Source organism: Pinus tabuliformis, chromosome 5_1 (genome assembly GCF_031772625.1).
Source record: "Pinus tabuliformis cultivar Carrire ecotype Pingquan chromosome 5_1, CPIR1, whole genome shotgun sequence".
Classification (NCBI taxonomy): Eukaryota; Viridiplantae; Streptophyta; class Pinopsida; order Pinales; family Pinaceae; genus Pinus; species Pinus tabuliformis.
Genome location: NC_142305.1, coordinates 123,424,042 through 123,441,295, shown reverse-complemented (window position 1 = coordinate 123,441,295; position 17,254 = coordinate 123,424,042). Strand labels below are relative to the sequence as shown.

At 40.4% G+C, this 17,254-nt stretch overlaps 2 protein-coding genes across 2 annotated transcripts; one reads left to right on the top strand and one right to left on the bottom strand.

Annotated features, from left to right (window-relative positions):
* Positions 1 to 8,007: 8,007 nt before the first annotated feature.
* Positions 8,008 to 9,844, top strand: LOC149163722 (cytochrome P450 716B2-like). The gene is made up of 3 exons (XM_089430793.1): positions 8,008 to 8,851; positions 9,183 to 9,370; positions 9,448 to 9,844. Exons 1-3 carry the CDS (start codon positions 8,236 to 8,238, stop codon positions 9,742 to 9,744), a joined length of 1,101 nt encoding a protein of 366 aa, XP_089286919.1. The 5' UTR covers positions 8,008 to 8,235; the 3' UTR covers positions 9,745 to 9,844.
* A 2,893-nt stretch (positions 9,845 to 12,737) lies between these two features.
* On the bottom strand, positions 12,738 to 16,883 carry LOC149163721 (uncharacterized). Its single transcript, XM_089429239.1, has 3 exons — positions 16,053 to 16,883; positions 15,355 to 15,815; positions 12,738 to 15,207 (listed from the first exon to the last, which is right to left on the bottom strand). Exons 1-3 carry the CDS (start codon positions 16,881 to 16,883, stop codon positions 12,738 to 12,740), a joined length of 3,762 nt encoding a protein of 1,253 aa, XP_089285365.1.
* Between the last annotated feature and the right edge of the window lie 371 nt (positions 16,884 to 17,254).

The following is a 17,254-nucleotide window of genomic DNA, read 5'->3' as shown; positions in this document are numbered from 1 at the left end:
CTTGTCTCTACCTATCCTCACGCTAGAAACTTCAACGGAATTGTAGTGCCTGGATGACTCAATCTAATTCCATGCATGACAATAATATGTAACTATTTTCATGCATGCATTGCATTTGCAAATTTAAAGCTAAAATAAAAATCTTGAAATTGATAATTTGAACATTCTTTCAAAAAATCAGCTTCTAGATAATGGTTTCAAAAATAATAACATGTGTCCAAAAACATTGTACTCCCAACAAAAATCTTGCAACCTCCATATTCTTTCTACATAATTTTCATATCAGCTATACTAAAAAACAAGAACATGGCAGACACCAAGGAGATCAGTGGTAAATAACAATGTGATGTTTTGAATAGTTTCAAGGATCATGAAAGAAATAATACAGAGGTGACTCAATAAGAAGTGATCAAGAAGAAATATGGAGGAATTGTACCAAAACAACCTCTAATTTTGAAGGTAACAAATCACGATCTATTTCTTTATTTATAAGGCATTCATGTTGGCATAATCACACAAGGTATTTAACTTCAACATAGGCCTCATGATTTGTAAGGCTCAAGGCTTTATTTATAAGGCATTCATGTTGGCATAATCACACAAGGTCTTTAATTTCAACATAGGCCTCATGATTTGTAAGGCTCAAGGAAGCATTATTATAGTAAGATTTCATTGTAACACGATCATTTCCTTTTCTTAATATTTTTTTGTCTAAAAAGCATTAATTAGTGCTATATGCTAGTTATTTACTATATACATATATATTTGTATTAAAAACAAACATGTGCCAACTCCACATTGAGCATGGACCAAATCACACATTGTCTTCATACTAGGTTGTAGAATGCACCTCTCAGTACAATAAATGATACTTGAATACATGAACTCCCTAATAATATGATTTTTGTGCAATTTGTATCGGCTATAATAAACCCGCTAAAAATATTATATATATATATATATATATATATATATATATATATATATATATATATAATTAATTAAAAAATTAAAAAATCACAAAAATAATAATATATTATACAAAAATTAATTATCAATATAAATAAATTTAAATCATTTTTTATTTTAATTTTATTCTTTATATAATTTATTTTAATTATTTATATATATATATATATATATATAAATTATACAATATAATAAAGTACTCTATTATAGACCTCTTTGGACACCTCTCTCCGCTGTAAAATTCTAAAATATTCTCAAACTCAACTATTTACAGAAATAGACCATTCCTATTCATCAGATTGGGACACGAGACCTAAAAACATTGACTTTATAAAAATGGAAGTTCACTCACACGGTAAAATTCTAAAGTATTCTCAAAGTCAACTATTTCCAGAAAATAGCTCATTCCTATTGATAAGATTGGGACATGGGACCTAAAAACATTGACTTTATAAAAATGCGAGTTCACTCACACGATTATGTGCTTTCCCATCCGCATATACTTCATAAAAAATGCAAGTTGACTTAAACGATTACGTGCTAGCCCCATCCGCATATACTTTATACAGTGTGGTTCGGTTCTCCTGGTTGCCTGAGTGATTCATTCAAACCCAACGTTGAGCCATTGGTCGTGTGTGAACTTATCCGTTTTTCAGTGCATGACTTGAAACCCTTCAAATTTTATATACCATGGCTTGGAAGGAAGCTGTTTCATTGCTGCACAGGGCCCAGGAACTCAACCAGCCACCGCTGATCTTCACTGTATTTCTCGCATCTGTTATCGGATTTGGCTTCTTCTTTTATCTCATCAGCATCCACCGAACTAAGAGCTGGCCGAAAACCAGCCGCCGAAAACCACCAAACAAAACCACCTATCTTGTTTGCACCGCCTTTTGGCAAAGGCTGTTTTTCCTTGGAGCCCTCCGAACACATTCACTTGCCGCCACGCGTCCCATGTACGAGCGCCCAAAAACTGCTTTCCCCGGACGCTAAAGTCCGTTTGTTTTGCTGGAGGTTGGCGTGCGAACCACGTTGGATCGGCTCAGCGATTTGATCGCGTGATCTCCACCGTTGACTTCCCGAATGTGCTGTCCACCCACGTCACATCAAATTTTGTCATTGTCCCGTTGACCGCCGTAGGTGAAAACTTATGGTTTTTAATGTTTGTCGTTCCTTTTGGTGGAGGACTTTTAATACATTGTGGGCATATAGTTAATTTGGTTATGGGCATTGTCCCATATGACATACGATTTATATTTTTTTTGTATACGTTGTCATATGTTAAAAACATGGCTACGTGCTGTAGTGGGTAGTTTTTTTTGGTGAGTGGTGCATGCGCACGGTGTCATGTAAGTTTTTTTTTTGTTTGTTCTTCTTGCTGTAAGCTAAAAACGCACAGCAGTGCGAGAGATAAAAGGGATGTAATGTTTTATTTTGCTGTTGTTGAAAAACAGAGGAACACCATGAAATTGGTTTATGTAATTTCCACAGCAGTGGAAAATCTGTGAGAGCAGCAGAGTTGTTTTTTGTAATTCCCTCTTTGCACAGAGGATGAAATATGTATCAGTTTTTTTTTTTTAATTAATAGAAATGCTTTGTGACTGTGTAATGTTGTCTTCTGAGTCAATTTGTTTTAAAAGCTTCCCTGTGTAAAGATCCTGGACAGAGGAAACAGAGCATTGTCTCGGTGGTGTTTATTTTATTTGGTTTTGGTATTTTCTCCATTTAAAAATACCCAACAGTGGTATCAGAGCAAGGCTTAGGCTCTTTGTAGGAGACAAAGAAGCTGAAGGGAGAAGGTTGTTGCTGCAGCAAAACCTCTCAGGTAGACAGAAGACTCAGACAGCGAAGGATTCAGGTATTCCCCAAAAGCATTTCTCTTGTTATTGCTGAAGACAGTCAGTTTTTAAAAAAAATCACAGTCAAGGATTTAAAACCATAGTTCAAGATGCAAGGAATGGCAAGCACAAGCATGGGTATGTTCAACACCCAGCTCCCACACTTTAATGGGAAGAACTATGACTACTGGTCTATAACCATGAGAGCTTTGTTCATCGCTCAAGATATATGGGAACTAGTAGAATATGGGTTTGAGGAACCAGCAGATGAAACTGAGTTCAATGCATTAACTCAGGGAGAGAAGGATCAGCTGAAGCTCAATAGGAAGAAGGATGCAAAGGCCATTGTCTTGTTGTATCAAGCAGTGGACCAGAGTATATTCCCAAGGATAGCAGCAGCTACAACATCACATGAAGCATGGCAAACTCTCAAGACAGCCTATCAAGGCATGGAGAGAGTGAAGACAGCAAAATTGCAAATGCTGAGAAATGATTTTGAAAACTTGAACATGAAGGAGTCAGATAACATTGACTCATTCTTCACTCATGTGATTGGTGTAATCACACAAATGAGAACTCATGGAGAAACAATTGAAGATAGAAGAATAGTGGAGAAAATATTGAGGGTCTTACCCTCAAGGTTCGATGCCATAGTCACCACCATTGAAGAGACAAAGGATCTCTCAAAGTATTCAGTTGATGAGCTACATGCATCACTGATAACTCATGAGCAGAGGTTGAGTAGGAATGAAAACTCATCCCTTGAGCAAGCCTTCAAGACCCAGATGTCCTTTGGAAGAGGAAGAGGTCAAGGAAGAGGAAACAGAAGAGGAAGAGGCAGAAGCCAGAACAGAGGTGGAAGGAACAGCCCATCAAAGGCACAAGGAAGAGGCAGCAATCCAAATCAGAACCAAGGCCAAGGCAGCAGCCAACAAAGAGATCAGTATCATGCTCAAGGACAAAGGTATGATAAATCTAATGTTCAATGCTATTATTGCAAAAAGTATGGACATTATGCTAGTGATTGTAGAAAGAAACAGCATGATATGAGCAGCAGACAAAATGCAAATGTTACAAGAGAAAACGGCAGTCAAGAAAATGTCCTGTTAGCTTGTAACATCGCTGAAACACATAGTGAGGACATATGGTTTTTAGACTCAGGTTGCAGCAACCATATGACAGGGAATATAGCCCTCTTTTCAGCCTTAAATCAGAATTTGAAATCAGAGGTCACACTAGGAACTGATAGTAAAGTGTCTGTTATGGGAAAAGGGGAGGTAAAAATATTTACAAAGCAAGGAGAAAAGAAAACCATAGCAGATGTTTACTATGTCCCCGGAATGAGATGTAACCTATTGAGTGTTGGACAGCTTATCCAAAAGGGTTACAATGTTTACTTTGTAAATGATGTGTGCACCATCATAGATATACCACCCAGCAAAAGATGCATTGCTGAAGTGAAGATGACAAGGAAAAGAATGTTCCCTCTTAGAATAAGAGCAGACTTGAAGAACAAGAAGGAAATGGCAGCAGTCACCCAAGAGGCCTTCCAAAGCGTGCCAAAGGATGAGAACTGGTTATGGCACTTGAGATTCGGGCATCTAAATTTTGGAGGTCTAAACTTATTAAGCAGAAAAGGAATGGTAAAGGGATTACCATTGATAGAGAAGCCGGACAGCCTTTGTGAAGGTTGTATATTGGGCAAACAACATAGAGAAAGTTTTCCATCAGGGAAAAGCATAAGGGCAAAGGCACCCTTAGAGATTATCCACTCAGATTTGTGTGGACCAATGCAAGCTCCATCATTAGCTGGCAGCCTATATTTCTTGACATTCATTGATGATTTTACAAGAAAGACTTGGATATATTTCCTTAAGAACAAAAGTGAAGTCTTTGAGAAATTCCAAAACTTCAAAGCACTTGTGGAGAACCAAAGCGGGCTGCACATAAAAGTATTGAGAACTGATAGAGGAGGTGAGTATATCTCCAATGAATTCCTAAAGTTTTGTAGAGAAAATGGAATTCATAAACAGTTTACAGCCAGGTACACCCCACAACAAAATGGAGTTGCTGAAAGGAAGAACAGAACCATCATGGAGATGGCAAGGAGCATGTTGAAGGCAAAGCATTTGCCAAATGAGTATTGGGCTGAAGCTGTACATTGTGCAGTTTATATTTTGAACAGGTGTCCTACAAAGGCAGTCATGAACAAAGTGCCAGAAGAGGCATGGAGTGGGAGAAAGCAAGTAGTCACCCACATGAGAGTTTTTGGGTGTGTGGCCTATGCACACATTCCAGATAAACTAAGGAGGAAGTTGGATAGCAAAGGGGAGAAATGCATCTTCATTGGATACAGTGAGGAATCCAAAGCCTACAGGCTGTACATTCCATCTACCAAGAAGTTCTTTGTCAGCAGGGATGTTCAATTCATTGAAGAGGAGGCTTGGGATGGAAGCATAGAGAAAACAATGAACATTAAAAGTTGTTTGCCTCATGATGAAGATGAAGAGGAGGTGGCTGAAATGAATCCCCAAACAGCAGCACCAACACAAGAACAGCAGGGTACACCATTGAGGATCAATGAGAGTGCTTCTCCAAGCACACCACAAGGAGGAAACTCAAGTGCATCTTCAAGCACTTGCACACCAAGTGAAAGAGGTAAGAAGTTTAGAAATCTAAGTGAAATTTATGAAGAAGGAATGAATTCCTTATTTGCCTTGTTTTGTCATGTTGATGATCCTATCCATTTTGAAGAAGCTATTAAAGATAGGAAATGGATAGAAGCTATGGATGAGGAAATGAATGCCATAGAAAGAAACAAAACATGGGATTTGGTTGAATTACCAAAAGGCAAAGAAGTCATTGGTGTGAAATGGGTCTACAAGACCAAGAGCAATGCTGAAGGCAAGATTGAAAGGCATAAAGCAACGCTGGTTGTCAAAGGCTACAAGCAGCAGTATGGAAGAGATTATGAGGAGACTTTCGCACCGGTTGCAAGAATGGAAACCGTGAGAGAAGTGCTGTCCATAGCAGCACAAAACAAATGGAAAGTCTACCAAATGGATGTGAAATCAGCATTCCTAAATGGAGTGTTAAAGGAAGAGGTCTATGTGGAACAGCCTCTCGGATATGAGAAGAAAGGTGAAGAGCACAAAGTGTGCAAATTGAAGAAAGCTCTTTATGGGCTGAAGCAAGCGCCTAGAGCATGGTACAGCAGGATAGATTCATATCTATTGGAGAATGAATTTGACAAATGTGAAGGAGAGCCCACAGTCTACATCAAAGAAAAGGATGGTAAAATTTTAATTGTTGTCTTGTATGTAGATGATGTTATTTTCACTGGAAATGATATTTATCTTATTGAGAATTTTAAATCAGTCATGAAGAATGAATTTGAAATGACTGACATGGGTTTGTTGAGATACTTCTTAGGCATAGAAGTAGATCAAAATGAAAAAGGGATTTTTATATCTCAAGCAAGATATGTAAATCAAGTTTTGGGCAGATTTAACATGCAAGAGTGCAAGGCAGCAATCACTCCCACAGTGATGGGATTAAAGCTCAGCAGAGAGGACAGCAGCAAGGATTTTGATCCTAGCTTGTATAAAAGCATTGTGGGCAGCCTTATGTATTTAACAGCAACTAGGCCTGATTTAATGTATGCTGTTAGTTTGATTTCCAGGTTCATGGAGAGGCCGAAGGAGGCACATTGGCAGGCAGCAAAGAGAATTTTGAGGTATGTCAAAGGTACCAAAATGTTTGGAATTCTATATCATGCCTCAGAACATTCAGATTTGGTCGGGTACACAGATAGCGATTGGGCTGGAAGTGTAGATGATCGGAAGAGCACTTCCGGTTATGTTTTTAATATGGGTTCGGGAGCCATCTCATGGGCTTCTAAGAAGCAGTCCATTGTAGCATTGTCTACAGCAGAGGCTGAATATGTGGCAGCGACAGCAGCAGCATGCCAGGCAGTATGGATGAGAAGAATGTTGAGAAGCTTAGGCCAAGAGCAGGCAAAAGCAACAGTGGTCTTTTGTGACAATAGCTCAGCTATTGCCTTGTCAAAGAATTCAGTGTTTCATAAGAGAACGAAACACATCGACACAAGGTTTCACTACATCAGAGAATTAGTGAACAATGGAGAAATTGTCCTAGAACATTGTAGGACCCAGGAACAGGTTCCAGACATCTTGACAAAGCCACTAGTTCAGAAGAGTTTCGAATTTTTGAGGAAGTGTTTGGGAATGACCGAATGCCCAGCTGTTGAAATTAAAGGGGAGTGTTAAATGTGTAATTTCAATGCAGCCGAAAACCACCAAACAAAACCACCTATCTTGTTCGCACCGCCTTTTGGCAAAGGCTGTTTTTCCTTGGAGCCCTCCGAACACATTCACTTGCCGCCACGCGTCCCATGTACGAGCGCCCAAAAACTGCTTTCCCCGGACGCTAAAGTCCGTTTGTTTTGCTGGAGGTTGGCGTGCGAACCACGTTGGATCGGCTCAGCGATTTGATCGCGTGATCTCCGCCGTTGACTTCCCGAATGTGCTGTCCGCCCACGTCACATCAAATTTTGTCATTGTCCCGTTGACCGCCGTAGGTGAAAACTTATGGTTTTTAATGTTTGTCGTTCTTTTTGGTGGAGGACTTTTAATACGTTGTGGGCATATAGTTAATTTGGTTATGGGCATTGTCCCATATGACATACGATTTATATTTTTTTTGTATACGTTGTCATATGTTAAAAACATGGCTACGTGCTGTAGTGGGTAGTTTTTTTTGGTGAGTGGTGCATGCGCACGGTGTCATGTAAGTTTTTTTTTTGTTTGTTCTTCTTGCTGTAAGCTAAAAACGCACAACAGTGCGAGAGATAAAAGGGATGTAATGTTTTATTTTGCTGTTGTTGAAAAACAGAGGAACACCATGAAATTGGTTTATGTAATTTCCACAGCAGTGGAAAATCTGTGAGAGCAGCAGAGTAGTTTTTTGTAATTCCCTCTTTGCACAGAGGATGAAATATGTATCAGTTATTTTTTTTTATTAATAGAAATGCTTTGTGACTGTGTTGTCTTCTGAGTCAATTTGTTTTAAAAGCTTCCCTGTGTAAAGATCCTGGACAGAGGAAACAGAGCATTGTCTCTGTGGTGTTTATTTTATTTGGTTTTGGTATTTTCTCCATTTAAAAATACCCAACAGAATCCCACCAGGCACCTTTGGATGGCCTTTGATTGGCGAAACATTACAATTTCTACAATCCCAGAGGAAGGGCAATCCTCGTGAATTCTTTGACATTCGGACGGAGAAATATGGAAACGTGTTCACCACTTCTCTGGTTGGCCACCCAACTGTTGTACTTTGCAGCCCCGAAGGCAGCCGCTTCTTGTTCTCCAACGAGAACAAACTCGTCGTCAGTTCATGGCCCACCGCCATGGCAAATCTCTTCGGAAGTTCTTTAATTACAACCGTTGGAGACGATGCGAAGAGACTGAGAAAAATCCTGATGACGTTCCTGAGGCCGGAAGCCCTTCAGACATTTGTAGGGCGAGTGGATTCCATGACGAAACGTCACCTAGCCGACCACTGGATCAGTAAAGATGAGGTGATGGCTTTTTCTCTATTGAAACGTTATACTTTCTCTCTGGCTTGTGACTTGTTTGCCACCATAGACAATGAGGAAGAACAAGCCAGGCTTTGGCATCATTTTGAGGTTTTCGGGAAAGGATCGTTGCAGATTCCCATAGATGTACCCGGCACCCGATATAACAAAGCCAAACGTGCAGCTAATGCCATTCGTGATCAACTTGAGGGCATTATTGCTGAGAGGAAAATTGCATTGCAGGACGGAAAGGCTTCTGCAGAGCAAGATCTGTTGTCTTTCCTGCTCTCTAATGTTGACGAGCAGGGTAAGTCGCTCACCGTCGACGAGATTAAGGACAATATTCTTCTGCTATTATATGCAGGTCATGACACCACCAGTTCTACTTTGACAGTGCTGCTTAAAGTTTTGGCGGAAAACCCTCACTGCTATGAAGAAGTACTAAGAGGTACACCCAATCAACCAATTCTCCTATAATATTATGATTGTAGATAGTTACATCCTATCATCTATGGTATTTTCAGGAAGCAGACCTTTAGCTTGGAGTAATGTGCTCTAAGTATAAGTAGGCAGAGATTTGTTCAAATATGTATCCACTAACCCTAGTTCTGTTGAAAAAATAGAACGGTTTTTTTCTGATAAGATCCAAATTACCCTACGCAGCAGGCTCTAATATAAAATTCAGTCTCTCTCGCCTTTTTTTAGACACTATATCATTTGGTATGCAAATTAGAGGTTGCAATTTTCTTAAACTCAAAAGTTTCATTTCATATTTCCAGAGCAACTGGATATAGCAGATTCAAAAGAGGCGGGGCAACTTCTAGAGTGGGAGGACCTTCAAAGGATGAAGTATTCGTGGAGAGTTGCTCAGGAAACGCTTAGGCTGTTCCCCGCTGTTCAAGGAGGTTTTCGCAAGGCCATCAAAGACTTGATATATGAGGGATTCACAATCCCTAAAGGATGGAAGGTGAACCACTGCCTGAAATCTTTGTTTCAGATTTTAACTTATATTAAAACATAATTATTATGGGGTGTCATGTGCAGATGTATTGGACTGTCAACTCAACCCACCAAAATTCGGAGTATTTCAGCAATCCAGAGCAATTCGATCCATCAAGATTCGAGGGAGCAGGGCCTCCTCCCTACACGTTTATCCCGTTTGCAGGTGGGCCGCGAATGTGCCCTGGTAATGAGTTTGCTCGAATGGAAATTCTTGTTTTTCTCCATAATATTGTGAAGAATTTCAAGTGGAGTTTAGTGAATCCTCGTGAGAAGGTGATTGTGGACCCTATGCCTGCCCCTGTTAATGGACTGCCCATAAAACTCGTTCCTCACGATTAATGGAGGTGTTCGATGTCTTCTCTGATTCAGGTGCCTTTACTCTTTTTTCTGGTTCAACGCACCGCCCACATCTATTTTCTTCCGGTTTGATCTGTCTGTTGCAGCGTGCATGGACTTCTGTAAACTATTATATTATATGTATGTATTCATAATTTTTTTTAGCATGATTAGCTTTTACTGAGATTTATATGGTCTATTGTAATTTTTTTTTTAATTATTGTATTTTAAAAGGATAGGAGATTAATACATGGCAGGTTTTTGTGAAACTTTTAAAATAGTTTTTTAATCTTACAAAGTATTTTTTTGTTTTTTGTTTTTTTATATAGTCAATCAATTTTTATTATTTTTTTAAAACATTATATGAGATAAACAAGAATATCACTTATCTCTTAGTCTTCTACTGGATCTGTTGCTAAGGAGAATAATACAAAAGCTAAGAGAAAACTGTCAAAACTTACATAGTTACCATCAAGGATCATGAGGAAACGTTGGTGCATGCCCCACACCAGGTGTGTTTCGAGGTCTAGGATCCTTGTGAACATGAAACTCCATATGAGCAAGCTGACCCTCAACCTGATCAGGCTAATCATTTGTGCACCTTTGACTCCTAAGAGAAGCCAAGAAGTCAAGGATCTCTCATTGGTTCTGGTGCAGGTCATTTATAAAAGCTATCACTCCAGGCCTCCGCTCCAAACAGAAAAGGCTTCAAAGACACATAGTAATAACCGTTATCAATTGGAAACCCCTAAATACTTCCACAATGTCTATGGGGGAGAGGACATAATTGAAGCAAAACTACCTAACCCCAAGCTTCTTACAAGAACAATTCTGTGTGACCTCAGGACCAAGGAAAAAATACTTACTAGAAAGGCACTAGAAGAGCCCAAAACTCCTTTTCGTCGATGAATACCGAGCCAATGTAGCAAAGCATCCTCCAACACCAGGACTAACCAACAACAAGACAAATTCGAACAAAGGCTCACTCCAAGATCCCACATCTTACGAGTTGGTTCCCCAATGGAGTTTCAAAACAGACCATGCCAACTCACTATAATCCTAGATGCACATATCAACAAACTGAAGAGCATGCATAGGTTGGAAGCCTTTCCATACTTGACATTGTTCTCACCACCTTTGCAAATGCCCATAACTTGAAACCACAACTGACATAGCCAACCTGCCAACCACTTTAAAGCCCAAACCATGCCCATCTTGAACCTTTTGAGATCCCACCAATACTTGTCTCTAGCAATGCACATATGTCTTCCAATTGTCATGTGGGAGGGTCAAACCCACTCCCTGCTACACTATTAAGACCAAGTTCCTCCACCCATCAAAGTGTCCTTTTTTTATTTTTAATTAAATTGATTAATTTAAAAAATGTCATATGAAAGGAGTGTTTTTTTACATATAATATCTATAAACCATGATATTTTAACAAAACCTCATTACAAAATAAGAATTTCCATAATAAAATAAAGTGAATCTTCATAATGAAAAATCTTGTGAAATATTTTTATATTTTTTTTAATTTGATATGTAACTTGTATATTTTTTTTTTTGTAAGCTGCGGTAGTTCTATTCATATAAACATATCAACATAAAGTACAAAACAAAGGAGCCTCAATCTGCCTCTAGGGGAAACCAGATCTGTTGGCTCCTTATCAACCAAGAGTCAAGAAATTCTATGTTTGGTTCCTGTTTCCTTAGCTCAAAAATACCACAACTCTTTCCTCCAAATAACCCAAAAGGAGAGCTAGTCTTTCAGAATGCTAAGAACCTATCAAAGACGCAGAGCAAAGACTTCTGTGCCTTCCTAAAATTCTAAACCTATCACTTTATGACCATGGAGGTTTTTTCAAAAAAATACAAAAGCCTCTCAGCAAAATTAACAGATTTAAAACGAGGAAAGAGAGCAGGAACCTGCCTCTTACTCCTCTGCAAAACCGCGCTCGCTTGCTCTACTGGCTCTGTCTTGCTGCAGTTCCTTCAGCATAGCTCTAATTTCTTTGAGAAGTTCAGACTGCTGACGCACCTGTTCTGCCAGACTGGAGGTCTCCTGCTGAGCAATTGCAGAGGCTTGCGCAATCTCAAGCATTTCCGACGCCACCTGCTCTAGAGCGTTTGCAAGGAGGTGCTTGAGCACCCAATAAGTGTGCAGGGCTCTACGATACAGCGTAAGCCTTCCACGCGTGTGCCCAGGATCAGGCAATTGTGAAGCCCACTCATTCATTTCTGGGTCTGAAGGTTCATCCAGGGCCCTCGCCTCCATCCCTTCCAAGACTTGCCTGATTTCCTCATTGGTCTCCTCCTTGTAAGCTTGTTCCGCCGCATGCATGGCAGAGCTGGTCGTCCTATTTCTTCTCCTTTTCCTGGGTGGCGGTCGGGTCTCTTCGGCTTCGTTTAAATTGTTTCTGTTCGGCCTGTTTGCTTCCTGCTCCTTATTGAGACGCGCTCTTCCTTGCCTAACTGGACCCGGATCTCTGCTGCTCTGGCCCCAGTCCCCCTGGTTCCCCTTACCACCTTCTTGCATGTATTTCGACTCTTCAGAGCTCTCGATGTCGATGCTTACATATTGCTGCTCCTGATATCTTCCCTCGGCCATTTGCTTCCCTTTTTGGGTCACCATCCTCTTCCTATCACTCATAATTGGAACGATTTCTTCCTGCTCTGTGACTTGATTACAAAAATCCTCTGTTTTCGCTACCTTTCTCAAGCTAACAATGCCTTCCCGTCTGCCTCTGTTTCCTCTTATATCTTTGCTGCCACCTTTACCTATGTGATGGGATTTCTTCCCGCTCCCATGAACGTCTTTACTTCGCATGATGAAAAAAGTCATGGGGTTCGTTCTTTTCCTTGGGCCGCGTCCCTGCTTCGCTGTGAAATTAATTGTCTCCTCAATCCATGATTTTATTGTCCTATCCTGCTGTCCTTTCCACCGTCCCTCCTGCTTTGGCGTATTTTCTCCTCCCCCCAGCCACGCGGGGTAACGATTATCCTTGTCCTGCATCCTTAATATCACTGTCCAGCATTTGCCTTAATCCTTCCCATTTTTCCAGCGTGGACTGAGTTGTCCAACTGTCATCTACTTTGCCATTATGTTCCTCACACCCCCAGTTTGCTAAACAGTCAGCAGGTTTATTACCTTCCCGTCGGACATGCGCGGTTAGACTGTATTCAATCCCTTCTAATATCTCTCCGATGTCTCTGACTGTGCTGGCACTTCTCCAGCTTGTCACCACATGCTCCCAGTTCTTTCCCTGTACTAGTTTTCTGATCGAGTCGATGACCAGAGTGGAGTCTCCTTCTATTTCAACTCTCCTATAACCATTTCGCTTTGCAATTTTAAGACCTTGGTAAGCAGCCATAAACTCCGCCTCATTATTTGTCATAGTACCACCATTGTCCGCATATATCCACTCCGTTTTCCCCTGGTCATTCCTGATAATTCCGCCGAACCCTGCTGGCCCAGGATTTCCTTTCGCCGCACCATCAAAATTCAGTTTCACAAACCCGTCTGGAGGTTTTCTAAATTTTGTCCTGCTCTGATTTGCTGAAGGGTGTCGTTGCTTGGTTCCTTGCTGGAAGATCATTCCCGGCTCCAAGTTTAATTTCTTCAAGATGGCAGATTCTGCCTCCGACGTTTTCCAGTCTTCATCATCCCATTTCTCAGCGAGAATTGTCTCCCTAATTTGGTTCAAAGACCGCTTCCACACCTCCTCTGGCCCTGATGCCTTCCCTCTGAATAGGCGGTAGTTCCTTTCCTTCCATAAGTTCCAAATATTGAAACCTGCAGTGACACTCCAAGCTCTGTTAACTACTTTGCTCTGGAATTCAGCTTCTCCCCAATTTTTGATGGTTTGAATTATGTCCGTTGAGTTTCTGTTTGTTTTAGTAAAGAGCTTTAGCGTTTCCTCCCATTGATACTGTGCCACTGTACATCCGTTAAGGATATGTTCCTGGTTTTCTACAGCAGAATTACAGAGATGACATCTGGAAGGACCAGAAAAGCCTCTTTTCTGAATTCTATCCCATGTTAGGATTCTCTTTCTTCCCACCAGCCAGGCAAATAATTTAACCTTTGGCCACCACTTTGTGCTCCAGATTTTTTTCCAAATTTGATCATCCTCTCCTTGCTCTTGGTATGTTTTTATCTTGTAAGCCTCCTTAATAGTGAAGGTCCCTTTTGTTTCTTTTCCCCACCGTAGTATGTCATTACCTTCTCTGTTCCTTATTTTCCTTGAGTTCATTTCCTTATTGAAGGTTGTTTTTTGCTCTTCTGTTGGGTTCCTTTCCCATTGTTCCAGCGGTTTCCATATCCTCCATTCCCCATTGCCTTGGTCTGCATCCCAATAATCATTTACCGTTATCAAATTCCTATGTATTCCTCTTCTTTGTATTTCCTGCATTCCTGTGAGATTAACCAATTTTCCTCGCTGTTGCCAAGATTCATCCCAGAACCTCGCTATCTGTCCCCCTTTGATTTCCCAGAATATATTATTATCTACTATTTCCCTATTTTGAATTGATAGGTTCCAGATATCCGATCCCCGGGGCATTTCTTGCTGTCTGATAATTTCTTCCGGGTTATTGGGCATACGATATTTAGTTGTCCAAATCACCTTCCATAAGTCCTGTCCTCCTTGTAACCATCTCCATCGAAGTTTGGCTGCCATCACCTGATTTAAAATTCCTGGGTCTTTGAGACCTAAGCCTCCCTTTTCCTTTGTTTTGGCTAAGCTCTCCCATGAGCACAGCGCCCATTTCTTTTCTTGTTTTGGTCCTCCCCAAAGAAATTTCCTGTATATCTCAACCAGCTTGTTACATATTCCTTTAGGTGCATTCATCACAGACAGGGAGTATATCGGGATTGCCTGAAGCGTGGCTTTGAGAAGCACCATCCTTGCTGCTACGTTCAGGGCTCTAAATGTCCAATTTTCCATTCTCTTTTTGATTTTCTCAAGGATATGATGCCAATTCCTTATTCTTGTGGATGAGGAGTCTAACATTATCCCTAAATATTTGGTTGGGAGTTTCCCTAACTGATATCCCAGGACTCTGGTGAGATGCTTTTGTATAGCTTCCACTATATTAAAGAAGAAAGTCCTGGACTTATCTTTGTTGACCTCCATACCTATAGCCTCCATAAAAATCTCTAGGATTTTTTTGATCCTTTTTACTTCACGAAGGGTTGCTTTACAGTATATCATTATGTCATCCACAAACTGTTGATGGGTGACAGTGGTTCGGGTTCCCCATAATTGTAGCCCTTGAATGTTGCTGTCCCTTAATTCCTTTTTGATATATCTTCCTAAACCTTCAGCTGCTATTATGAACAAGAAGGGGGAGAGAGGGTCCCCTTGTCTGAGACCTCTTGTTGCATTAAAAGTTGTTGTAGGCGCTCCATTTAGCAAAATAGAGTAATTTGGCGTAGAAATCATGCTTAATACCCAATTTACCCATCTGTCACAAAATCCAAAAGCTTTAAGGATCTCAGTTAGATATTTCTAGCTGAGCCTATCATAAGCCTTTGATAGGTCTAATTTGATCAACATACCTTTTTCCTTCTTTGTTTTCAATGTATGGATTACTTCTTGTGCTACCACTAACCCATCCAAGATCTGTCTTCCTTCAACAAAACCGGTTTGCTCTGGTGAGATAATGCTGGGGAGAATTAGTTTCAGTCTTTGAGCTACTATGGATGCCACAATCTTGTAAATGACATTGCAAAGGGCAATGGGTCTGAATCCATCTGCCTGGTCGGCCTGATTAGTTTTAGGTATAAGAGCCAGAAGCATAGCGTTTATGCCTGGCCATAATCTTTGGTTTATCCTGACTTCTTCTGCTATCTCCACTACTTCATCAGCGAGAAAGTGCCATGCCGCTTGAAAGAATTCAACAGTATAACCGTCTGGGCCTGGAGCTTTATTTCTCTTCATGTTTTTGACAATCTCCTCCACTTCTTCCTTGGTTATTTTTCTCATTAGAGCCTGGTTTTGGTCTCTGGTCACAATTTGAGGTATTTCTCTTTTTATCTTTGCTATTGCCTCTATTCTGTTCGATTGAGTTTCCTTCAAGATGTCTTTAAAATGATTAACTAGCACTTTCTCAATCTCTTCCTGCTGAAGAACTCTTTGCCCTTCTTTGTTTTTTATTGAGAATATTCTGTTTCCTTGACGGTGTTGTACCATGGCTTTATGGAAAAATTTCGTATTCCTTTCACCCTCCCTGAGCCATTGAACCCTTGATTTTTGTTTCCAGAGTATTTCCTCTTGTTTCCTTCTTTCCTCAAGCTTATTTAGGATCACTCCTTCTTCTTTTGTTCGCTCTTCCTGAATGCCTTGAGTGATGTCCATTTGTTGCAGATCTTCCATTTTCTGTTCTAATTTCTGCTTTTCTTCTAAGATATTCCCAAATTCTTCTGTGTTCCATTTTTTTAATTTGGTCTTTATTTCCTTCAATTGAAGCTGAAAGGAATGCATTTTGTTTTTACCTCTCGGGTTACTTGCTCTCCACCAGTCTTCTAGTTTTTCCATTAGCCCCTCATCTCTCAACCAGAAGGCTTCAAATTTGAATGGTCTGTTGGGAGGTCGTCGCTTTATGTCAATTTCTAATTTAATTGGCCAATGATCAGACCCTATAACAGGAAGTATTGATGCTTCTATGAAGATATCCTTGATCATTATTTGCTCAGAGATTAGAAACCTATCCAGGCGCGAAGCTATTTGGTTAGCTCCTCCCCTTCGATTGTTCCAAGTGTGCTTTCCATTTATGGTCTGGACATCAATCATCTTTTGTTCTCTTATTAGGTCTCCAAATTTTTCTGAGACCGTATCCAATCTCCTTATCCCTCCTCTCTTTTCCTCTGTGGCTTTAATCATGTTGAAGTCTCCTCCAATTATCCATTGTTTTTCTGGCATAAGGCCTCTTAATGCTTTTAAATTTTTAAGGAAGTTCTCCTTTTCTGTCTGTAAATGTGGGCCATACACCCCTGTTACCATTACCTCCTCTGTTGTACCTAGAATATGAGCATTTCCTGTTAAAATCCTTGGGAAACTCATCCAGTTAGTGAATTGGATTTCAGCTGGGTTCCAAAGAAATACCAATCCCCCAGCACTTCCCAAAGCATCTTGTCCCATCATCTCATACCTGCTTTTATTTCTGTTTAAGATTTCACTCATCTTCTCCGTGCTTACTTTGGTTTCTTGAAGTATCATGATGCTTGGTTTTTCCTTTTTCAGTCTCTCAATGAGATACCTTTGTTTGCCTCTACTGTTGAGGCCGCGTATATTCCATGTTGTGATTATCATTTTAACAATTTTCGGGGGTTTTGGAACACTTCTGACAGTGGTATTACCCTTCCGGAATTTACAAGTGCCTCACCTACATCTTGTATTGCCTCAGTGAGAGGTTTTCTTCCTCGCTTTTTGCCACCTTTGCCTGCTCTGCCCGTTCCCACATCTGGTTTCTCTGTACCTTGGCTTGTTTTCTCTCCTGTGCTCCCTCTTTT

What these genes read in the sequence shown, in the direction of transcription:
- LOC149163722 (XM_089430793.1), top strand. Translation starts at nt 8,236, where the DNA reads ATGGCAAATCTCTTCGGAAGTTCTTTAATTACAACCGTTGGAGACGAT. An exon ending in CTATGAAGAAGTACTAAGAG is followed by an intron (nt 8,852 to 9,182) that starts GTACACCCAATC and finishes TCATATTTCCAG; the next exon opens with AGCAACTGGATATAGCAGAT. An exon ending in CAATCCCTAAAGGATGGAAG is followed by an intron (nt 9,371 to 9,447) that starts GTGAACCACTGC and finishes TGTCATGTGCAG; the next exon opens with ATGTATTGGACTGTCAACTC.
- LOC149163721 (XM_089429239.1), bottom strand. Translation starts at nt 16,883, where the DNA reads ATGGGACAAGATGCTTTGGGAAGTGCTGGGGGATTGGTATTTCTTTGG. An exon ending in AGCGAACAAAAGAAGAAGGA is followed by an intron (nt 15,816 to 16,052) that starts GTGATCCTAAAT and finishes GACATCTTGAAG; the next exon opens with GAAACTCAATCGAACAGAAT. An exon ending in GGAAGACAGATCTTGGATGG is followed by an intron (nt 15,208 to 15,354) that starts GTTAGTGGTAGC and finishes ATTTTGTGACAG; the next exon opens with ATGGGTAAATTGGGTATTAA.